Raw genomic sequence first — 26,667 nt, 5'->3', positions numbered from 1 at the left:
GCTTATGTTTCAAATAACTTTTTTCATTTTTGAAAATTCATAAAAAAATTTATATAATACTCGTGCTGAAAAGCTTAATGTTTTCTGAACTTAGTTTTATGATGTAGGTGTTTTTAATAAGCAACATTTTAAAAAATAAAGTATTCGATAAAGAAGAAGTATTCCAAAATTATTAGAAATTCAATATTTAAAGTAGTTAATCATTTTCGAAATAAACATTGTTGAGATCATGAAATACATGCAATTTTCATCATAAATAATTATCCCTCTAAGGAGGTATTAATGAATAATATTTAAGGATGTAAGCAAAGTTTCTGTGTTACTGAGTAAAGAATTTAGGAATAACAGTTCTTTAAAAAACAGACTCACTCGTTTTTCTACCTGTTAACGTAAAAGGAATAATTTCAATCTGTTTTATCGTAATAATAAGGGTGTAAATAACGTAATAAATTTTATTAATAATTTCAAAGAGCCAAGACAAGGTTAATAAATTTATTTTTTGTTTCTTTTTATCATGTAATGCTTAATTTATAAAAAAATAAAATTTACAATGATCTACATATAAAATCTATTAAAAGATACAGAAATTAAATACCAGATTCTAATTCATTATTGTAAAATAATAACAATAAGATTGAATTAATGAAAAAATAATATTATTTCTTCTTAAAGAATTAAATATTATTATAGCAAACTAATAATCATAAAATTATCTTCTGGTTATAAAACTTAATTATTTTGACGTACAAAATAAATTTTCATGTAGGCTACTCGTAAATCTGTATGTATAGTTTTCCCAAATATAAAAAAAAATGTTTAAATGTTTCCGAGAATTTTTAAGAATTTTTTATTTTTTGTTAATCTTTAATTAAAATAATTCATTTGATAATTATGTTACATATTTTTTTTTTTTTGTCTTCAGTCTTTTGACTGGTTTGTTGCAGCTCTCCAAGATTCCCTATCTAGTGCTAGTCGTTTCATTTCAGTATACCCTCTACATCATACATCCCTAACAATTTGTTTTACATATTCCAAACGTGGCCTGCCTACACAATTTTTCCCTTCTACCTGTCCTCCCAATATTAAAGCGACTATTCCAGGATGCCTTAGTATGTGGCCTATAAGTCTGTCTCTTCTTTTAACTATATTTTTCCAAATCCTTCTTTCTTCATCTATTTGCCGCAATACCTCTTCATTTGTCACTTTATCCACCCATCTGATTTTTAACATTCTCCTATAGCACCACATTTCAAAAGCTTCTAATCTTTTCTTCTCGGATACTCCGATCGTCCAAGTTTCACTTCCATATAAAGCGACACTCCAAACATACACTTTCAAAAATCTTTTCCTGGCATTTAAATTAATTTTTGATGTAAACAAATTATATTTCTTACTGAAGGCTCGTTTCGCTTGTGCTATTCGGCATTTTATATCGCTCCTGCTTCGTCCATCTTTAGTAATTCTACTTTCAAAATAACAAAATTCTTCTACCTCCATAATCTTTTCTCCTCCGATTTTCACATTCAGTGGTCCATCTTTGTTATTTCTACTACATTTCATTACTTTCATTTTGTTCTTGTTTATTTTCATGAGGGAGTTCTTGCGTAGGTCTTCATCCATACCGTTCATTGTTTCTTCTAAATCCTTTTTACTCTCGACTAGAATTACTATATCATCAGCAAATCGTAGCATCTTTATCTTTTCACCTTGTACTGTTACTCCGACTCTAAATTGTTCTTTAACATCATTAACTGCTAGTTCCATGTAAAGAGTAAAAAGTAACGGAGACAGGGAACATCCTTGTCGGACTCCCTTTCTTATTACGGCTTCTTTCTTTTGTTCTTCGATTATTACTGTTGCTGTTTGGTTCCTGTACATGTTACCAATTGTTCTTCTATCTCTGTATTTGAACCCTAACTTTTTTAAAATGCTGAACATTTTATTCCAGTCTACGTTATCGAATGCCTTTTCTAGATCTATAAACGCCAAGTATGTTGGTTTGTTTTTCTTTAATCTTCTTTCTACTATTAATCTGAGGCCTAAAATTCCTTAAAGTAATATTTAACGTATAACATATTTTGTTATAGAAAAAAATATTCTTCTTCGAAGATACAAAGATAAAAAATGTATACCCAAATATATCATATTAAATGCTGCTGTATATAAGAATAATATTCGATATATATCGATGATAATAAAACATTTCTTTTGATATACATCGAACTAAAACTTTATATATAAATTCATATAAACAAAACAAAAAATTCATTCGTATACTTCTGTAGGTAGTTAATTAAGAATAAAATTATTCTTTTTGAAACCAGGATTAAGTAACATTATTGTTTGTTAAAATAAAACAGGGACAAAAGAAAGCATAATTGTTTGCAGAAAGTGAAAACGTTGTTTCTTATAACGTAATAAGGGTCGGGATTAGTGATACAGATTGTATTAATATAAAACATATGGATATAAAAACTATCGTACACACTCATTTCGCTATGGAAGCCATATTTCTAGTTTTAGTGTTATAAATTCTGCAATTTATGATGTATTATTTCCTTTATGTACAACAAACACTTGTCTACACAACACACTGCAAGAATTTAAGTGCTAGAGTGAATATAAATTTTTTTTAATATAGTGTATGGTTCCGTATACTAAGCCTCCATTAGACACTTTCTCGCTAACGGAGCAGCTTAGAACAGTACAAGAAAGAGAGGAAATGATACACCCGCAATTTGTTGACAAGCAGGACGAACTACTGTATAATTTACTCGTGATTTTCCCGGCTGAATCGCAGAGAAATCACAAAAAAAAAGATACTTTTCTCTTTTACTATTGAATTACCATTACAAATAAATATATTATTTTATTATATACGTTTGAAAATTGGGATTTTAAATCGGATATATTTTATTACCGCCGGCCTAATAAACTCATTTTATTTCCTTTGTTTAGAGCGGTAAATGTTATTTTACCTACAAAGCAAGAATGATATTTTTTAGAAATAAAATTTAAAAAATCTATTAATACTAATATTTCTACCAAATAACGTTTTTGTTTTTTTTCATTTAATTTTTTTGCCTGTCAAAATAATTGTAATAATTAATTGAAAAGTAATGTAATATTTAACGTATAAGTAATATATTTAAACTATTCGTGTGCTAAATATGTGATTTATATTTTTTTTACATTTTTAACCATATTACTTTTATAAAGTCTAAACCTAATGTTATTATAATAATTATCCGTTTTAGTTATTTTTTTTTTTCAATTTAAGATAAATATGCAACGTATTCGAAAGTAGCAAATATAAGATAGTGGGGTAAATTTGTATATTTGCTGGAGACTGATTAAATTTATTGAATCGGATACCCCAGTAGAGCTTTAGTATATGATTAAAAACTTTGTGAATTATTTTAACCAATGAAATGTCAACGTAGAAAAGTAAAAGTAATGATTTTCCGAAAAGAGGGAAGATGGAGAAGAATGAAAAGTGGGTTTTTAGGCTTAGAAAAATAGAATCGTTAATAAGTATAAATATTTAAGTATAATTTTAATACTGACAATGAATGTAGATATGTATTAAAAAAAAGGCGAAATTCTTAACTAGGATTAAAAGAAGGATGATATAGCGCGTAACAAAATAAAAATATAAATCTGGCAGCTGAAAAAGCGCTAATTAAGACAAGCTGTAAAGCTAGCTGTTTTCTGCCAGGCTGCTCAGGCATGATAAACAAGAGAAGTTTCAACATTTTTTATAAAGCATATTTGCACTGCACATCGTATCTTTGAAGAAGAATATTTTTACTATAACAAAATATTTTATAATACCTCTAATTATTAGAGGTATTATAACATATTTATATATGTTATTATATATATATTATTTATAATATATTATATTATATTTAAAAATCAGATGGGTGGATAAAGTGACAAATGAAGAGGTATTGCGGCAAATAGATGAAGAAAGAAGCATTTGGAAAAATATAGTTAAAAGAAGAAGAAGTTAAAACAGCATATATGCTGCTTTATAAAATTATTCTAATCTCTTTGTTATTTTTTAAGTTGTATTGCAGTATTTATAATTAATTTGATCTTATTTGCACTAAAGGAAATCTATTCTTCCTATGAAGTTTTTTTGAGCAGTATTACTGCTAATGCTAGCATTAATAAGTTTATAACCGGTATTTTGTATTAGTATTACTTTACCATAATATTTATTACTTTTCTAAGACAATTACGTGTTTAGTTTAACTAAGTGTAGTGTTCTCGTTTCACTGATACTATTATTTTATATTATTTATTATTCCAACTTCTGGCGATTTTTAGAAAAGTTGTAGGATATGAACTTATTATATGCTGTTAATTATAAATCGTAAATAACGCATTGTAAAGCAAAATAATAAAAATAAATTATTATTATTATTAAAATTTGTAGTAACCACACAAGTAACCCTGCTTTAAGTCACTTTTGTTTCAACTCAGAAATTATAATTATTTGAAACTCATTAAAGAACATAAAACATTACTTTAAAAGATCAAAAAATATTTAGAAAGATGAAATATTTTTATGTAGACTATTTTCATTATATTTATTTAAATTTAATCATTCGAAATTCTTTAAAAATAGAAACAAAGTTGAATAAAAATTTAAGTTGTAATAAATTATTAAAAATTGAGTATATTATGTAGTTTGATAGAATATTGATGTAAAAAAATATATATATTTATAGTGTTAACCTCATGTTCGTAGCAGTACTTAGTTTACTTTTGTTTATCTTGTTTTAGAAATGAGACACGCAAAAATCTCCATTTTTTCTAGTAAGCCTTGAATGCTATGTCTGTTATTACTTGTAATGACTTGTACCATTCTCAATAGAACTGATGATGTCTTCATATCAGATTACTTCTAACCAAACGGTATTGTGAAATGACCAAAAATGCAATTTAATATTCTTTATTTCTGAATTTCCAAAATCTATTGGGATTTATATTTTTAATGTTGTATTAATTACTGGGTAAACTGCGTAAATGAAATAAGTGATCTAAGAAATTTTCTTAGAGGACTTAAAGAATTTCTAGAAATCACTATAATATATAATTTTTTAGAAATCTTAAATTTGGTTTCTTATTTAAAATACAAAATTATAATTAGAGTGATAAACAGTTAAAAATGCAGAGGAAAAAGAGTGAAACTTTTTTTTTTGTTTTTTTTTTATTCTGTAAAATATGACTGCATGTAATGATAAATAAATGGGTAATATAAAATTAATCCTTTTATATATGAACATTCATTTTATTTATTTGCGATGGTGCATCATTCAGCTCTTATATGAACACAAACACACCCACACAGTTTCAACGGATTTGGATTCAATCCAAAAGGAAAACAGTAATAGGATGTTGTAGTGCAATAAATGTCGAGACGGATGGATTAGGAGAATCCGAAAGTATTCATTGAGAATTCCCAACTGTGCCGTACTCGTCACATAATGTATCATCGCGTTCTTGTACATCATAAATAAACAACCAGGAATTGTACATTTAAATGTCCCTCTGGCGCCTACATTGAATCAACACCCTCTTAAGCGCACAAATAAATCTTTCTTTTGCATATTTTTATTTATTTATTTTCAAATAAAAAAAATTCTGATGTGGACACCACATGACTTCATTGTACGCCTATTAATTTACATATACACTTTTTTTTTAAAATTAAAAGTACATAAAAGTTTATTTCATTAATAACTTCTGATTTTTTTTTTTCTTATGATTATTGAATTATTATTTATTTTAAAACTTTTTCTATAATCAGAGGTTAACAATTATTAATAAATCAATATATTTAAATTAAAAAAATAAAAACTTGAAAAAAGGAGATGAAGTTGGATTGAATAGACCTGCCTTCTCCTTGTAAGATATAAATATTTCATTAATTAAAATTTTATTTGCCAATAACTCTGGGACAAATGGAAATAAGTACCACTTATGAAACATCGTTGCAGAGCTCTCAATGAGATCTTACTACTGCAGTTAAGAAAAATTACAAAATTAATTTTTTTTCGATTTTGGGCTTTTCTGGACACTTTTGGTCCAGCCAATTGCAGTCAAAATGGGAGGTGCATAACTAGATGTGACAACAGTCCTGAATTCAAAACATCCTGCGGCCAATCGTTATTGAGTTATGCGAGATACATACGCATATACGTACGTTCAGAAGTTGCTTCGAAACTAGTCAAAATGGAATCAGGGATGGTCAGAATAGATATTTTCATTGAAATCGCGATCACAATACTTCCTTTACTTCGTACAAGGAAGTAAAATAATTTATTTTTCTTATATTTTGTTTGCAATATATTTTTAAACCAATTTAATTATTAGAACGTACTTAAAAATTGTAAATTTAGTTATAATTTTACATTTCTATAAACACTTTTTGAAATATAATTTTTAATATACGATTATTTCAAAACAAGGTTGATTATAAAACTGTTTATTTGGCGTGCAGGTAAACATAATTTTTACAAAAATTATGAAGCTAAGTTTTACAAAAGTATGAGTATTTAATAAATTTTAATTTTTTTATCATTCTGTAGAATGCTATCTACTTATTTTTGAGAACTTAACTTCGTATAATGAATTACGTAGCTGTAATTTAAAATTTAAAGAAAATTATTGAACAATAAAAAATTGAATATTTATTACAATTATCAATCACACCTGAGAAACAAATCACTTTTTAAAATGATATAAATTTTGTCAAAAAATGAAAAGCAAAAGAATTTTATTTTTGCGACCAAGAAGATAATTTTTTTTTTTTGGCCTTCAGTCATTTGACTGGTTTGATGCAGCTCTCCAAGATTCCCTATCTAGTGCTAGTCGTTTCATTTCAGTATACCCTCTACATCCTACATCCCTAACAATTTGTTTTACATATTCCAAACGTGGCCTGCCTACACAATTTTTTCCTTCTACCTGTCCTTCCAATATTAAGGCGACTATTCCAGGATGCCTTAGTATGTGGCCTATAAGTCTGTCTCTTCTTTTAACTATATTTTTCCAAACGCTTCTTTCTTCATCTATTTGCCGCAATACCTCTTCATCTGTCACTTTATCCACCCATCTGATTTTTAACATTCTCCTATAGCACCGCATTTCAAAAGCTTCTAATCTTTTCTTCTCAGATACTCGATTGTCCAAGTTTCACTTCCATATAAAGCGACACTCCAAAAAAGATAATAGTAGTTGTTTTTCTGGAAGTATACAAATCTATTGTCTGTTGCACCTTAATTAATTTGTGTCATCGGCACAACAACTTTTATACAGAAAAATATTTTTCTAATTTTAAATCAATAAATATTTCTATTTATATATATATATTTGGGATACTTAGTTTGAAAATAGTTAGAGAAATCTTATTACCTAAAAATAATGAAAACACCTCATACCCTAATAGTTTTTAAAACAATCTAACTTTTTTTCAATGCCTTAATATTCATTTATACATAATTTCAAATTCTGTGAACCAAGAATCATTAATAAATATTATTTATTTTACTTATTCAAAATTAACGATTTTGAGTCATACAATAATGACGAAAATTTAACCTGATCAAAACTAATAATGTTTTGATAATTAATAATAAGTAATAAAGAAAAGTCAAGTGTATTCTGAGCAGTTTTTTAGGTGAAAATTCTTATTTCAACTCAGGTATTAAACACAGAATCCATTGTAAAATCCAAATGCTGACTTTTACTCCATAATTATGATTTATAATCTGTTAGCATAAAAGAAAGAAAAATTTGAATAGAAATGTTTTTCTTAAAGATATTTATTTTTATAAATTAAAAAATAACTGTTATTACTTTATCATTGTTGCTATCTTTGGAATTCAGTGCAATTAAATTAATTAAAGGTTACATAAATAATTATTAAAATATTTGTTTACTAATTATCATTATTTTCTATTTAGTAAAGAGACTCTTAATTTTATATTCTTTTTACGCTTTCCCGATTATAATAGTTTAATTTCTAAAGGAAGAGGACATTAATTTCTCTCCAAAAGACATTAGGGTACATATATAATAACAGCGTGTGTTTATCATGTGTAATAAATTACACTTTATATTAGTATAAAATACTGGAATTACTTTATTAAATTATAATAATTATATTCCTACATAATTATTTATGAAAGTAGATTTTTTTAAAATGAAATCTTTGGTGAAGACTAATTTCTTTTTGAATACCAGATATACTAAAACGATTATATACTAGATATAAAAATAATATGAAAATAATATATAATACTATATTATTCATATCCTAAAAAACAGGAAATATGTGAAGTCTATTACTAACCAGTTTATAAATGGTTCTTTTTTATCAGTTTATTAATTTTTTGCAAAAGGTATAATCTTTTATTGATATAGACAACATATTTTCACGTAATAATATATATGTAGATTCAAATGAATATTACATCATAATTATTATAAATTTCAATATCAATAACTCCATTAAAATAACTCGTTTAAATCTTTGATTATACGGAAGAACTTGGACTTTCTCATTTTGTAAATGGTTTTTCTTGCAATATTTATTGTTAATAATGTTTTTGTTTTTTATCATTCTTTGTAACTAGTATAAATTCTTGTCAATCCAGTTTCCTCTTTTATGTTACGTACATTAACTTTGTTTTATTTAGTTGAAAATATGTAAGGGTCATTAACTAATTATTATAACGCTTGTTATAAATTAAATATTTAAGCAATTTAATAACATATTAAGATAATAATAATAATAATAAGCATACAAAACAAAAGATAAAAAAAGAAATACGGATATATAATTTGTTATTCTTTGTAATTTTTCTTCTGTTCTCTCTCACTTTCTCTCTCCTCTTCTTTCCACGAGTCAAATTTTTTATGTTTTTTTTTTTATAGTTACAAATTAATTTTGTTTCCAGTCATATAACTTACATCAACGTTTTAAATTTTGTTAACATGTTTTTCTGTGTTCATGTTGTAGATCATTGTTATTTTTGTAATATCGAACTTTCTTTTTAACTGGTATAATCAACTTAGTAAATCCTAAACATATATATTATACCACTGAATTAAAATAAAATTACTTATAAATATAATAAAGAAGTAAATTCGATTTATGGTAACTTGTATATACAAATTTATATAATAAAAATAATATTGATGTAATTATTTTTTTTATTTTTAACTGAATTTTTACGGGCATCGACTGCTAAGGTCATTAGCCCTCGTCACATTCTTTAAAAGAAATTATTATCTCCATCAGGATCGTCATATGTAAGGGTGTAAAGGGCCCTTACATTTTATTTAAAAACACAAACTTCACAATAAACATTAAAACATAAAAGACAAGGACAATCACAAACACTTACGGGGTGTAAAGGGCCCCAATATTAAAATTTGAGATAGGTTCTCAAAAGACCATGAAATTAAAATTAAAATTAAACTTATCAATACAATACCATATCTTTCTTTCTTTCTTCTACGAAGTCTCATTTATAGTTTGTTTAAGCACCATGTAATTATTATTATTATTTTATTATTATTAATAATAACGCATATAAATATGTATATATATATATATACATATATATATACACTAATTTTATTATTATACTATCACACAAAAAAAAAAGTATATTAAACATAGGTGGAAACAAAAATCCAAGATCTTATTATACTAATTGTAAAAAAAACCTTGCCGAAGTACGAAAATATCAGTAACTCCCCCCGGGAATGAATTCGGTTAGGAAATGGTGTTTATCTTGGCAATACAATATATCTTTCTATATTATCTTTTGATAATGCTTTGCTATATAGCTCTATTATTTCCAAACAACAATAACAAACTGTTAAAATTTTTAACATATGAACAAACTATTTCTCGTTTCAAGATTCTGCATCATGCTATTTTCTTCTCCAACTCGTCTTTAAACATTCTTATATCGTTATTTATGAACATGAATAATTTTCTACATGACCTTGAAAAAGAAATTCACAGTAAAAAATTGTTTTTATTTTTTTATTTTTTTTTTATTTTTATACTATGAAAGGTTACGTTAAAATAAAAAAATATTAAAGGCTGTTAAAAAAATGTTAAAGGGGAATATTATATTCTATTATTGTATTGTATTAACTATTGTAATTTATTGTAATAACAATACTAAAATTGGTGTTATGTCTTGGTGCCATATGCTAAATAATAAATATAGTAATTTAATTTTCAGTCCTGTTGCTTTTAATTTAAAATTCTACATATATTTTTTTATAATGTTGGTTACCTCGAATAAGAGTCATTTCACTCTCGGTTGCATCGATATTTAAGTTTTATCATGTATAGAGTTCATGAATTAATTTTCCATGAATTTTGTTTTTTTTCACATTCTTTATTCTTTCTAACGGGTAGACAAATCGTGACTATAGCATCAATTTAATAATATAAGAAACGAATTATATATTAAAAAAAAAAACAAAGATTTGTTTAAATACGTATATCTTATCTACGTTATTACACATAAGTGAATTTGAATTAAACCTGAAAATGATTAAATTGAAAACGTTTTTTATGTGAAAACTTCTTTATTTTAATTGATGTTTGATAAGTAAAAAAATTAGATTAGATTTTCTTCTACTTGAATTAATAAAAATACATCTCTAAAAAAAAACACACATACACAAAACGTTTTATTTAATTATATGTTATATGGAATGCTAGTTTTTATTGATAAACTAGAAATCATTAACATTATAAGGTGATTTAACATTAGTGTAAACGTATATAAATTTATTTATTACTAATACGTTGAGTTGTCTTATTTCCGTGGCTTATTTTCATCTTTTTTTTTTTGTGAACTCTACTCCCCTGGGCCGGTCCGACTGGTTGGTATTGCGCCACCCAGGGAAGTGCCTGTTCTACTCTAATGGGCCTTCTCACCTACCGGCTATAAGTCCGGCATGGCAGGTCGGCCCACCGGTCAGTTATTTTGAGTTCTTTTGCCCCATCCGTATATCGCCACGTCACGACAATACCATGCATTGTCGCGACGTGGCGATTGGGACTTCTCAGATCTTGATATTAACCCAACGAAAAAACCCTTAGGAGTCCCCAGTGGATCATCGGAACCGACACACCTCGGCATGTCAGCCCTCACCACTGAGGCTGTCCACCCTGCCCTATGCTAAAGTTTAAAAAACCTAGTCTCCTCTCATCATTGTTTTTCTGCGTAAGTATTCTTTTGATGACCAACTCAACTTTTTTCCAAGTTTCTTCACTGTTTAACATGTTATTGATTAGTCTCCCAGTTCCATCAGATGACAGGTCAATACCGTCTGTCTCTTCCCTCCATTTATGACATACAGTGAAAGTATGTTCGACATCATCATCACAGTCACAGTACATACAGGCTGCAGTTTCCCTTCTACCGACTCTATGCAGATAGTAATTAAACTACCGTGTCCTGTAAAATACTGTGACGTGTAAAAGTTTATTTCACCGTGTTTTCTATATATCCAGTTCCTTAGATTGGGGATTAGCCTTCTGGTCCTGTCTCCAGGGCCTACTGTGCTCCACCTCTCCGTCCATCTCTCTATTAGCCTATGCCTCGCTTCATGTACTTCAACACCTTGAACTCTTTCGACTCTGAAATGAGCCATAAGGTCGATCGGAGGTACTCCTGATAAAACGCATAACGCCTCATAGGAGACTGTGCTGTACGCGGAAACCACGCCAAGCAACAGTCTCCTATGGAATGAAAAATATTTTCATTCTAGTAATTAATTATATAAACATCCGTATAATTAATGAATATATATTATTAATCCCATTCATTTTAAAATGCATTCATTTTATTTTTATATCCTTAATTAATTCGTAAATATTTGTTGTATCGAAATAACTTGTAAATTATCAGAGCATAACATACTGTTACTCAATTCAAATTTAGGTTTAATTGTCTGAGTGCAATATTTATCTAAGCATTTTTTGAGACTAAATTAAATTAATTACGAATTTTTTCATTTATTAATTCTAAGTCATTCATATTTTACATTCTTTCACTCTCTCTTTCTCTCTTTGTGTGTTTCTTTTATGTTCTCTGGCAGCTATTTTCCAAATTATATTACTCAATTACATGCACCAGGGTCAATTAAATGCATCATGAGAAAATATTAAGCATAAGCATAAGTTATAAAAAAATATATTTTATTGCGAATTATGTCATGTCATTAAGAATATTAAAGCTTATTATAGTGTATTAATTTTGAAGAATCAAGTTTAAAATATAATTTTATTTTTTCAAAATATTTTCCTTTTGTATAAGGAAAAAATATCAAAAAAGATTCCACGTACATATCCTTACTAATTTAATTGGAAAGGTTTATACCAATAAAGCTTACATTAACTTTGTATTACATAACTGCAGCTATATCGTATTTATTTAGCATACTTATTAATAATTTCTTAAATTACAAGATTTATGTAATATGTTTCAAAATTATATATTTCAAACTCTACTAATATCTTTTCATGTATTTCCAACAAAAATATACAAAAACTTGTTAAACATGATAGCCCCGTGAAAAAAAAAAATGCAAATACTAAATTAAGAAAAGTTTCAAGAAGTTTGTTAGAACTTCGCCGGTAAGAGTCCGCAGAACTGGACCGCACGACAAAATCAACGAACTACGTTTACAGCTGTAAACATGACCAAACCTAATAGTAAAATGAAATAGAGGAAAAAAATTAAGTATGAAAACATTATATTTCATTTCAATTAGTTCAATTGTAGTAAAGAAAACTTTCAAGAAATACCTCAAATTTCCTTAAACAACGTATTTTTCTTCCATTTGATGAACCGCGGGACTCGAATATGTCACTTTTTCCTCAAAAGGTGGGTTTACGAATTGCGCCGCTAACTAGCAGTACTTAACGACGCCTAAGAGTTTACGAATGACCTCGTAAAAAAATTGATAATGTAATTGAATAATAAAATTTAAAAGACAGTATACTACAGCTTCTTTTAATAGTAAATCCTCTTATATTAATGAAAGTAATAAAGATGAAACAATATTTTTAATTCCCATCACTACATTAAAAAAACGTATTACTTTACAAGAGATTATAGCTGCTAATAAAACACAAAAAACACGAACAGTAGTAAAGTGTTACAAATGTGGCAACAAAGATTTGCTACATAAAACAGAAATAAATTCGATTGGTAAAATTATTATTCTACATTGCGAACTATTCAAATAAATTTATATAGAAATAAAAATACTTCATTTAATAATAATATAAAAAGTGTGTTCACGGATACTATAAAGATCAAGGGTTACACTTACAAAGTAGTAAGTGCAATGTTACTTCATGAACGGATCTTCGATTCATGAAGTTCATTATGATACTTTTATTAAAAAAGGAAAAATATGGAATGAAATGACTATATGACTGATATGACAAAAAAAAATTTAACAAAATAAAAAACTGGCTGAGAAATTCAAAAAAATGTATATTGTTTGTTCAAGAAAGGGAATAAATTTAATAATAAATTCATAAGATACAAATAAGTAATTGATAAAAAAGATAGAAGAATAATAAAACGCAGTGATATCCAAACATATTTCAATGAAATTGTAAACTGTACGATAAGAGTCTCGCAGATATCACTTCTCGCGCTCAAAAAACAAAACCTTTTGTAATATAAAGTTTTTAACAGAATGCTACTGATATAAAAAAAATGTAAGACACTACATTTCTATTATAAAAATCTGTTATTAATTTAGAATTTTTTTTTAAAAAATTCATGATAAATATATGTAATAGACAATAGATTTACAATAATAGACAATAAACAATGTTTAAGCGTTCCATATAACAAGCAAAAAATAGACAAATTTGTTACAAAACTCTTACCGCCCCGATTTCATTTATTAAACAACGAATAATCAAAAGAATTGTATTATTTTTGTAAATGTGATATGTATTTCATATAAATTAATTCGGGTGGGTAAGGGTTTTGTAACTAAGATTTTGTAACTTGTTAAAAACAATTTTATTTATATTAGAGAATTTTTTTTTTTTGAGCGAAAGAAAGGGTATCTGAGAGACTTTTACAACGACGGTTTACAATTTCATTGTATTTTTTTTTAATAAAAGATCTACCGTTTTCAAAATTAAAGATGTAGAAATAAATCTTAAAATGAAGATATTAATATTTGAATTCTTTAATTTTAAACTTTATATTGAATCAAATTTTTGACGGATATTTACACTATATAAAATCTGTATTGATTAGTATGACTTTTTCGAATTGTATTTATTTAATTATCAGGATATTATATGTGCTATCATATTGAATACATACTTGTAGGCAACTGTATCCCTTCTTTAGGTAGAAAATTTACTTGAAATACTTACATCCCTGATTCACCTAGAGCAGGATGTAACATTAATAACAACGTAATTACAGAATGGTAGATGACGTACAATATCAATATGTCAGTAGCGTTACAAATAAATAAATGGAATTTTCATTTATCGGAAAGAGAACACAAAAGCTGATCCTGGGCGCTAAGGCAGCTATTGTGATACTTGCTGGAGAAGTAAACGCTTACCAACACTTTCTAGATCGTGTCATAACAATCATCATGTATTGAAGGGAGTTCATTAACGTGTCATTTCTGTGGTATTATCCAAGATCATTATTTACATAAATTACGAATGTTTATACATATATATATATATATATATATATATATATATATATATAACTATATATATATATATATATATATATATATATATATATAGTTTATCTCATTTCATTTTCGGCAGAATTCATTGATTTATTTATTTTGGACTCAATGCCTCCTAAAGGCAAATATTGCTGGAAAACCGAATTTTTATCACATATTACATTTTTTAATTTCTGTTATATCCTTTAAGAAAGAGATTATAGGTGACTTTCTTACATCAGACGCTAGTTATCTCTAAATCGGCTGTACTTACTCTAAAAAATATAAGATATCAAGCTAAGATTATTGTCAAAAATAAAGCTTGAATTTTTTCGCACTCCTTCTTCATCATTTAGCCTAACAAATTGTTTTGTAAAACAGGGCCAAAGATCAATGTTTTGTAAACATTTTGAGCCAAAGATCAGGTGTTATTTAACATCTAAGATGGCTGAATGGTGGTCCATTTAAAAGATACTGATATGTTATTTTATCATAAGAACTGATTGCATTAAATCAACATTATTCTCAAAGAAAGAGATTCTAAATGTTTCCATAATAGAACAGAAAATACTAGTATAAATAAAAAAATAATGCACTTCTTTCTGAGTAAATACATATACAGTACACATTGTATATTATCAGCACAGGTGGGTCTTTTTATATGTGGCATTTATAAACGAGGTAAAGGAATTAATTAACAAATATTCTGAATAATTGGTTATGAATAATAAAATTACACTTCTATATTTTACAAAAATATAATAATAATAAAAAGATGAAGAAAACTAATTAACTTTTTTAATTAGCTAAGTATTAAATTGGTTTTCTTATAAAATTAGTTAAGTAAAGAACTTTTAAGTTATATATAGAAAACTATTGTAGAAAGTGGTGTAAACAGGCAAAAGAAGGTGTATGTCATGAATCTATCAAAAATTTACAATGAAGTAAAATAATAACCGTAGACATTGTAAAAGTGTAAACTAACGTCTTAGTTTTATTAGTATTATCGTCTTAGGTTTCGTAAACTCAACATAAAACTTGTGTTATTTTATTAAAAAATAAAATAAGTAGGGTTCTTAACATTTTTTTTAAAAATTATTTCGTCAGAATTATTTTTGAAAATAAAGTTACATTTTTATTAAGATGTTCTTGTTTTTTTCATTTTTGACCCAATTAAACAAACGAGTTTATATTAATCGCATAAACATACTGTGAGTAAACGATATTAATGCAGTAGGTATTTTTTAAATATATAATGTTTTTGTTAGCTCTGAAAAAAAACGTTTTTTTCATAAAAAAAATTTTGTCTATTCTTTAAAACAGGATGTGACTAAATCAAATGAATTGTTATGCAATCTAAAAAGCAAGCTAATTGCAATACAATAAAATCTACAAGTGGCAATAAATTGCTGCTCAGTTCATTTGTAACGTAGTAAAAAAAAAACCTTAGGGATTGTAAAACCAAAATTTATTCTTAGTAAAATATACTAATGGTATTTTGTAATACGTTGCTAAACTTGTGAAAATAATTGTAACTTTCATAAGTGATTAATTTAAACATTTTTACTGCTTTATTACATTTATTTTTAAGAAGTAAAAATCTTTTATTAAAAATAAATAATTTCAAATTAAAAATACTTAACCTTTTTTCTAAAATAAAATTTAAATTAATAATTTTAATCGTGAAACTTAGAATATTATGTTAATTTTTATAATGCCAAAATAAGTGGAAAAAGAAACTAAAACAATATAAATAATTATTTTCATTAAGTCATTAAAACTTTTGTTATTTTTTACTACCCTGAGAATGTTAGTTTGTGAAATTTAGTTTATTATGTTGTAAGATTGGAAGAAACAATTTTAGAAATAGAAAAAAACTAATTTATGATGAATCTTGATTAGTGGGATAACACGTTTCCATCTAGTTCAAATAGTAAACATATTTATCAATCAGAAATAAATTTATACGTAAAATTATTCTTGTTTTAACACTGTCGAAATTTATGAATTTTTTAATATATGATGGTCCTGAAAATGTACCTGAAAAAATTCAGTCTTTTTATACATTTATTTAAGTATTGTTTTGTGAAAAACAAATAAATTTGCAAAAATGTTAATTTTTACGAAAGTGTAATAAATCTGCATGCATTAAATTTTGTGTTTAAAAATTTAAAACTTCAGTAAACTTGGTTTTATAAGTATATTTATGTAAAAAAAAAAAATAAATGGGAAGTTCTAGAATCAAAAAAATTATTTACATATATATATATATATATATATATATATAAATAAATTTTCCAGCAGCTAAAATAGACAGTTCTCACAATACATAACATTCACCTTCACATTTTTACACGAAAAATAAATACATTGATTTTTTTTTTACAAAATCAATTCTAAATTTAATTTTAAACAGCTACTACTACTTTATTTAACATTTTATAATCGTTTTCCAATACTTTAACTCCTTTAGACAGGTAAATAACATACCATACTCTGTTTCTGATAACCTAGCGAATCCAAACTGTTATTATAATGTTTTCTCATTACTTCATGAGGAAATGCCAAACTATTATATGCCTGAGTAATATCATCTGCTAAAAATCAAAAACATATAATTTTCTGACAAGAATTAAAAAAAAAAAGTATGCAAGTATAATTTTTAGATACCTATATGGTAATAATTGTTTAAGTATGTCTAGAATAATAAGACTCATAAAAAGAAATTTAATGACAGACAGGTAACGGCCAGAAATAAAATGTTTTGAAACATGTCAAAACCTTTCCTGAAAGACACTGACTCTAATAAATAAAAAATAGTGTAAAAATTTAATAAGTAGTATAAGAGTCTATCTTATTCTAACATATTACGAAGTAGAATCACTTTTATAACCTACGTGAATAAGAAACCAACATGAGATCAAATTCTAAAATAAGAAACATTGAATTATTCAGATAATAAAAATGATATTATATAATACAAACTTACAAAAAAGCAATTCTAGAATATATTTTTGCTTTTTATATAACAAATTTAGTCACGTATGACTGTTTCGTTATCTGATTTTATAAAACGATGAATTCATTGTGGCCGCGAAAATGAGTCCACGTGCGTGAATTGTGGCAGAAGTGAAAATATACTACAACACGAATTGTTAATTTTTTTTTTCATGGATATCAGAAAAAGATATTAAGGTTTTGTTAATAATGTGTAATTTATAATGTTTTGTACAGTTTATAATATAATGTATTTATATATGTATTGTGTTTATAATGTATTTTCCTTTTGTTCAATAATTTTCAACAAGGTAAAATTTATTTTCCTTAAATATTTACCGTAATTATATTTACTACAAAAATTATATATATAATTACATGTACTACACAATTCGAAAAAAAAGAAAAGATTAATCCACGTATCAACTGATCTCCAGTTAGTTAATTTCTTGTTGATATAGGATTTAAGTATCTCCTTTTTAAATTAAGCTAGGATTTTAAAATAATTTTTTTTTAGAATTAAGACAGTATCTGGAATTTTTAACATAAAATAGATCACATTCAAAGTGGTATAAACTATCAAAATCTTAACTCCGATTTCAAATTTAAAAAAATAAACCCGGACACTTTCTTAAAATAATTTTTTTATGAACATTTTATATTCTTAAATTAAGAAAAAAATGATTTTGTTTAATTACGCGAGAATTTGGAATCACGTTATTGGATAATATAGAGTAAATCCTACCCTAATTCCGATTACAAATGAATAAACAGATGTGTTAAATGGAAAGGCATTAGATACAGACAGTTTGTAAAATTTAATAAATGAGTATTTTAATTCAAAATTTTACATTCTGATTTACATTATTTTAAATTAACTCAAATAATACTTCCAGATATCTGGGGTTTTTATTAAAAACTACAAATAATATTAGCAAAATATTTAAGAAAACTTCTTTAAATAAAGATCGAAAGTAACTTATAAACCTCCTTACGACTAAATTTAATTAGCTATTATTCAATTGTTATTGTCTCAATTCGTTGATAATTTTATGTGATAATTAGATTTTAAATAACAGGACCTTGACCGTGATGAAATGAAAAGGCCATTTAAATAGACACCACCTAGACTGACAGATAGTTTGCGTGTTGAACACTTCCGGTGAAACTGAACCGGTCAGTAATTTGATTCGATTGAATGCCAAGTTAAAGTAAATGCTATGCAAAACACGGAATTCCCACACTGAAGGCATAAAAACTGTTATAATACGGCTTAATCGTTTATATATATATATAATTCTATAATGTAGTTAACACCATTAAAAAATAAAGAATACATTTTCATTCTTTTTTTACACCAAAGAAAACAATGAAATGATTTTCTTTCACTATAGCCTTACTCTCTACATCAATCATTCCTAGTACATTAATCTCGGGATTTGAATTAAATTACCAGAAAAGTCAAACAGCATAGAACTTTCAATATCTCCGGTTTAATTAGGGGCACAAAGCAGTTGAAATTTTACTGAACTTTTAATTATGATGTAAAATTGTGAGACCGGAAGATTTGTAAAAAAATGATAATTGAACTTTTTTCTTTTAAGTTTTGTGAAAATTTATTAAGTTGTTAATTAATTTAGATTTGTTTCAGAAGCAAGTAGGCATCCAAAAACATATTAAAATGAAACAGAAAAATTAAAATCAAGATTTAATTATTGAAACGGAAATAGAATTAACTGGTAAGGATCCAAAAATTTCAAAGTATTTAAATCAGTATTAAAATATTTTGCATGTAAAATAATTTGAAATGATATCCATGGTAACTAATTTAGAGGACTTCTTTTGTAAATTCTTAATCTTTAAAGTATGTTATTAACCTAAAAGAATTAATTCTTAAAATATTTACAATCAAAATTCAATAAAAAAAGAAATAAAAAATAATTTACATTAATAAAAGTAATCTGTAACAGAATAAATAACATCCGGGGTAGTTAAATTTCAGTTACATATTTTTTTTTACGCAAATGTGTGACTCCGACCAGCCTCCTTGGCGCGAGTAGTAGCGTCTCGGCCTGTCATCCGAAGGTCCCGGGTTCGAATCCCGGTCAGGAATGGCATTTTCATACACGCTACAAATCATTCATCTCATCCTCTGAAGCAATACCTAACTAACGGTGGTCCCGGAGATAAAAAAAAAATGAAATAAAATAAATGTGCGACTTTGTACGCGTATGTCTGGAAAATTCCGGAAGGTCTTGTTTTAAATTAGTTTCCCGGGCCCGGAATTACAAATTTTAGATTGTTTTATTTTTTTGAGAGTTTACTGTCAATATTTTTATTTTATTTTAAAAATAAATTTAATAAGTAATATATTTACTCCATAAATTCATGACATTCTTTACCATACGCCATAGTTACACAGACAATGCTAATGAAATATGATTGCCATCTATGATTTATTATATATTTTTATTTTAAAGGATATTTAAAAGAACGCTAGTAAGTTTATCTGCTGCATTAAACAATTACACTTTCTTTCTTTCTTTTTCCTGTTTAGCCTCCGGTAACTACCGTTTAGATAATTCTTCAGAGGATGAATAAGGATGATATGTATGAGTGTAAATGAAGTGTAGTCATGTACATTCTCAGTTCGACCATTCCTGAGATGTGTGGTTAATTGAAACCCAACCACCAAAGAACACCGGTATCCACGATCTAGTATTCAAATCTGTGTAAAAATAACTGGCTTTACTAGGACTTGAACGCTGGAACTCTCGACTTCCAGATCAGCTGATTTGGAAAGGCGCGTTCACCATTAGACCAACCCGGTGGGCTAAAACAATTACACTGTGTTACATATATTTCACTGTATTATTATTATATATACATGTATACACACAGAGTGTTCCGGTACGTATTAGCCGAAATTCAGGAACTGATTCAAGACACCAAAGAGATAAAATGCGATAAAATGTTCATATCGACATAAATACTATTTTGTGACTTTCAACCAAAAAAAAATATTTCTTAGAAATGGGTAAATTTACTTTAATTAAATTTGACAAATCTTAAACTAGTGTCTTGTTCTACAAAATTTGAAAGTTTGAAGACATCACCTTCAAAAATTGCGGCCATCTTAAATTTATATTCTTCAATATCTTTGTGATTATTTGTTTGATCAAATATTTACTTACAAAAGTTACTAAAAATTTTGTTTTGAACAAAATGACACATCATTTGCAAAAATCGGTAGACAAACAATCGAATTATTGCAGACAATTAACCGGCAAAACTTTTGCGCACCGTAATGCAAGCGGATATTTTTTGCCTGGTTTTATTTCCTCCACTAAACGTATTAAAAATGATTATTAATAAATAATAATAGTAAATTAAGAAAAATTATCAGTAAATTATCAAATGGTTATATTTTACGTAAAATTCTTTATTATTTAAACAATTTTTATACTTTTTTGGAGTTAATGGAGTATTTCTAAAAAATCTTCAATAAAAAATTAATTCATCAGTTCTCTTGATACTTAGTGATCAATCTCATGTTATATACTTCCTGTTAAAAGTATAAAATATACACAACAGCAATTATACGTTTTATTCTTCTCAAAAAGGCTAGTGTTTAAAGTTAACTTTCTCGTTTCAGCTATTGTATTCTTCCATAGATCTGCATTTCTTCAGCCTGTACGATAACATCAGCAGTTTTCCATACATTCACTTTACTCTTTGAATTGCCTTTGTTTCTGTATAAATAATGAAAGTTACTCTATTAAATGAAATAAGAATATTCTTTTTGATGACAGAGTAAATGAAAATAAATTCAATTCGAAATAAGTTTAGTAGAAAAAATATTTCTGAATTACTGATAAATATCAGAGTTAAAATATATCGCATATTTTATTGCGTTACCTGTTAAGACAATATCGCAACAAGACAATATCGAACACACAGAGTGTTTCGGTATGTAATAGCCGAACTTCAGGAACGGATTCAAGACACCAAAATATGAGATAAAATGTTCATATCGACATACATCCTATTTTGTGACTTTCAAAAAAAATATATTTCTCAAAAATGGGTAAACCTACTTTAATTAAATTTGTTGGCAAATCTTAAACTAGTGTCTTGTTCTACAAAATAAGAAATTTTGAAAATGTCACCTTCAAAAATTCAAAAGTGGGGGCCAACTTAAATTTTTATATGTACAGCCCACAATTTTGTAGTCCAGTTGTGGGCTGTACAAAAAAAAATATTTATCTTCTATTGAGAAGTATCAAACAAATATTACAAAATTCAATTTAATTTTCGATAATTTTTCCTTCACTTATAGTCACCAAATTTGAGAGAAAGTGTATTTAAAATAATTGTTTTCGAAGAAAAAAATTGTAATCATGATTTCATTGCCGATTATAAAAAGGAAATTTTCTCCGATTATCCAAGCAGATTAAAGTATTATTCAATGTCTAACTAAACAGTTATATCTGTACACTTAAAATTCTAGTGTTTTTTTTTTTTTTTAAGAGACCTATTTCTTTTAATTTTTTCAATTTATTTTAATATTTTTTCTTCATCAGAAAGGTTTTTCATGTTTATATTCATGAAAAACCTAAAAAAAAAATATATTTTTTATTTACTAATAGTACTATTTTTTTTTAGAAAAATTTCGGCCCTAATGAAAGCAAGCTTTCGATGCTCAACTATCAACAGTAATTCTTTAAACACCTAAGTTTAAATTATTACTTTCTCCGTTTTTTTCCTACAGATATGTTTTGTTAATAGAGCTTAATATTTCAATCTCTATTCTACAGCAGAAATATTAAAGTATTCGTCACGAGAAATGACTATTTTTTTTAAATTTGTAGGATTATTTCGCGTCAAAAAAATTAAATGAATACGATTGATTTTTCATAAAATAAAAGAGTATTCATTTGCACTACAAATTTTAATGATTAATTGATATAATATTCAACATGCTTGATTTGCATGAATTGGTTCTTGATCGGATTAACAAACGGGCATACTATTTTACCATCCATATAATATCACCATGATTTAAAAGCATTTGCTTTATTGATCTTACTAAGATTAAATAGATAAATATAGGAGTTTTTCTGGTTAATGGATTAACGGATTAAATAAATACTGAAGGAAAATTCACCGCTTATTCTATCTTTTGTACACGGGAAATAATTTTTTGAATAAAGTTTTTATAGAAAAGATAACACTAGTAATGTTTAATATAACTTTTAGAATGACTAAATATGTAGCAAAAATTTGTTCATTTATGTAACTGAATCTTTTCGGAAATTCTATAATGTGCGTAAAATCGATGGTTTATTGTACTTACGTACGTATGTATAAGTGAGTGTACTTATAAGCAAAGTGTTTTAAATATTTTTTAGAAATTTTTATAAGATTGGCATTTCAAAAAGATTTTTGTAAAAATTAAAAGACGGTTCAATTTCTACTCTATAAAAATAAACAGAGTATCCACAAAAATAATTGAGAAAATAAGTGTTATATTTGTTAGAATCTTTACTGCAAGACGATATTATTAACTTCAACACCTTGTTCATATTTTGAATTAATTTTTAGATTTTAATAAATGGAATCAGTCAATTATTCGGAGTATTTTAGATGTTTTTATTATAGTGGCCCTACTTTTAAACATAGGAATCATTCATAACTAAATAAAATTAATAGCTTAATTTATAAAAAAAAAAATTCTTAGCAGTTTCCTAATAAGTTGTTGAATTAATCCTTCATAATCTTTTACATTTGATCCTTACTTACACATGGATGGATATTATTAATATCCTTCTTTTTTTAGGTAATAATCTTCATATTTTTATACACTTGTTATTCATAAAAACTCTATTACATTTAAACATTTCTTGAATTCTTCTATTATTGGATAAAATTATTATTTATAATTAATAAATGAAGAATGTTTAGATATTTATAATCATTTTTATTAACACAAAATTTATTTCATATTTTTAATTATTTAATGACATCTTCAAGTACCTAGAAGAAATAATACAGCCCAGCAGGCTAGCATCCAATTAAAAATCTAATAAAACTAGGATCAGAAAATTCTATAGAACGAAAAATGATATATCGATATATGCATAAATCTATAATAAAACAAGAAACGAATCAAGAAGGGGGAACTGAAGCATTACACATCAGTATTAAGACCCGAGGTATTTTACATTCAGAATGCGCAAACTTAAACCAGGAAGAAATTAACAAACTTGAAAACATAAAAAGAGATAAACTGAGGAAAATACCTGGACGTAGAAAAGCAGAAGATGATTGCAAACTACGAAAAACCGATGAACTTTACCAGAAGATAGGTAAACTATCAGACGAGATTAGTAAACTCAGACTTGCCTTGTAACGATACTTGATGAGAATGAACGATAACAGATTAACCAAGGAAATCTTTGACCAAGAAAACAACAGAAAGATAACTATCAAGTGATCAAACAAGTAAAAGACAAAGAAGTTAAGATAGAAACACAAGAAATTTCAGATAAAAACTTAAAACATGTGAGGGATTTCAGAAGAAAAGAACTTGATTGGACACAGCAAAGTTGAGAAGAAAATTTATCCATAATGATAAAGTACTGAGAGAAAAAAAGAAAAGATATTCCAGTAAGTGAAATTATTAACATAGTCCTACAGAGGCCGGTGTCCTAGCAAAAATCAACTACTAATATGGTTTTTTATATACACTTTTACAATTTAATTTATTTATATAAAATTTGTATAAGCAATTTTAATTATAAGTGAATTTAATGATAGTTTAATAACCATCAACAGATAATTTTTTTCAAAAGCAGAACAGATAAGTTAAATGTAAATTAATAAAGTAAAATCTAACACAAAACAAATAAAAGTAAAATTCATCTGTATAAAAAAAGTGAAAACTATAAAAAAACAGAACTTAGGCGTAGACAATCTAAAAAAAAATATATTTACACCAACTTACATTGAACTTAAATTCTCTACCTGGACTCGCCAATTTTTAGATTATTTTTACTTCGTTTATTCAGTTTCTTGTCTTTGATTTTATTTTTTGCATTATTTGTTTTCTTTATGATTTCTTTTTTATATTTAAATTTATTTTTAATTCCTTATCTTTTAGTGATTACTATTTAACAATCAAAACATGAATCAGATTTTAGTTATTGGTTAATTTCAGAGATTAATTTGAGCTTTACTTGTTAATATTTAAGTTGTAAATACATTCAAGAAAAATAACTAGTTATCTCAAAAAAAACAACTTATAAAGTTGCATTTTACAATTTTTTTATAGTAGTTTTTTTTTATAGATTTAATTAATAAGGATCAAATAGAGTAGACTATTAAATGTTTAACTAATTTAATGCAGAAGTTTTGAATTTACTTCATGAACGTATATTAATGTAATTAATAGGCGGTAGTACAATAATAAGTTTTCAATTTTTTTATTTTTTTATTTTGATTATGTTTAATTATCTGTTTTAAACTTATGTGTTCTGCGTATTATAAATTATAAAATAGTGGACAAGTAACGAAATTGGTGAAACCACTTATAAAACTTGTTTGCTTTTAAAAAAACTTAAAAACTAGTCAACCGTAAAAAAATTGTCTTTCTATAAATTACAAATAAGTTTGTTACTCATTCTTTTTTTTTTTAAATCATAGGAAAACAAATTTTACAATTAAATAATTTTACTTATTTATCAATTTCAATCGTGTACTGTTGTAATTGATTTTTTTTAGTACAAATGTAACACATAATAGACTACAGTTAAAAAGAATGTGTGAAAACACTACATTTCTTTTGAAATGTATTACTTTATGGTCAATATTAACCAAATAGGTACTTTAAAAAGAAAAGGAAATTACACGTAATAATTAATTAGCTACAACAGTTTTCAGTAACTTGTAAAGATTATAAGTTATTATCTCAACAATTAATGTATGTCACCAAAAAAACCTCTTTTAGAAAAGATTTAATAATTCTATTTTTAAATTATATCTACCAATGAAAACATAAGAGATATAAATTTTAAGGATCAGGCATATTCACATAAGTCATTTAGCATTTTTAAATAAATATTATAGAAAGGGAACTCGAGATTTTCAAAGGATGCAGTACCCTCCTATGATTACATTGATTTTCGTCCTTTTGTTGGTAGGAGAGTTTTTTATTTTATTATGAAAATTCATTCAAATGATTTATTTTATACCTGCAATTATATTTTTTTATTTTTTAAAAACATAAAATTTCCGTTTTTAATGAAATTAAAATTATTTTAAGTAAGGAAAACAGAACGAAATATTTTAAAAACTTTTCAAAAACGAATTTGTAAATTTAATTTGTATGATGCTTGTACTTACAATAACAAATCGCATTTTTATCGAAGATGTTGTACTAAATTGTTTTGTTTCTCCACAGAATTCAGGTGCGACACTAAAAGAGTTAGAAGCACGTTACGATATCACTTTGTTCGTTCACGTTTCCAGATCGCTACTGCCAGTCCTCTCAACACTTTCACATGCTTTTATACCTTACTCTAGAACAATTTTTCGTGGACAGAGACACACACAACTCATAGACACGCATTATTCCCCGTGGGGGCAAGTGAGAGTAAACCCCTCTCCTATATTCCAAACCTAGCGCTGCAACCCCCCAACCCTCTCCTTATCATAAACACTGACCGACTTGTGATGTAACCAAGATTCCTTATAGGCCTAAATTATTTCCGAACATCTTTATTTATTATTATGAAATAAATCCTCTCCGCTATTCATCACTATAATAAAATTATTATTTCTTGGGTGTAACAAATGAGTCTAACTTATATATTACAATATTTTGTG

The 26,667-nt window shown here is 26.3% G+C and overlaps 1 protein-coding gene across 1 annotated transcript in view; it reads right to left on the bottom strand.

Annotated features, from left to right (window-relative positions):
• TwdlE (TweedleE) overlaps positions 1-26,324 on the bottom strand; it is a 38,340-nt gene extending 12,016 nt beyond the window's left edge. The window contains exon 1 of the mRNA XM_075354568.1: positions 26,185-26,324. Within this exon, the coding sequence (XP_075210683.1) occupies positions 26,185-26,199 (15 nt within the window). The 5' untranslated portion in view covers positions 26,200-26,324. The remainder of the gene's footprint in view (positions 1-26,184) is intronic.
• Positions 26,325-26,667: the final 343 nt, after the last annotated feature.

This window comes from Lycorma delicatula, chromosome 1 (assembly GCF_047948215.1).
Source record: "Lycorma delicatula isolate Av1 chromosome 1, ASM4794821v1, whole genome shotgun sequence".
NCBI lineage: Eukaryota > Metazoa > Arthropoda > Insecta > Hemiptera > Fulgoridae > Lycorma > Lycorma delicatula.
The sequence above is the reverse complement of the archived record's forward strand: the minus strand, read 5'-3'. Positions and strand labels throughout refer to the sequence as shown.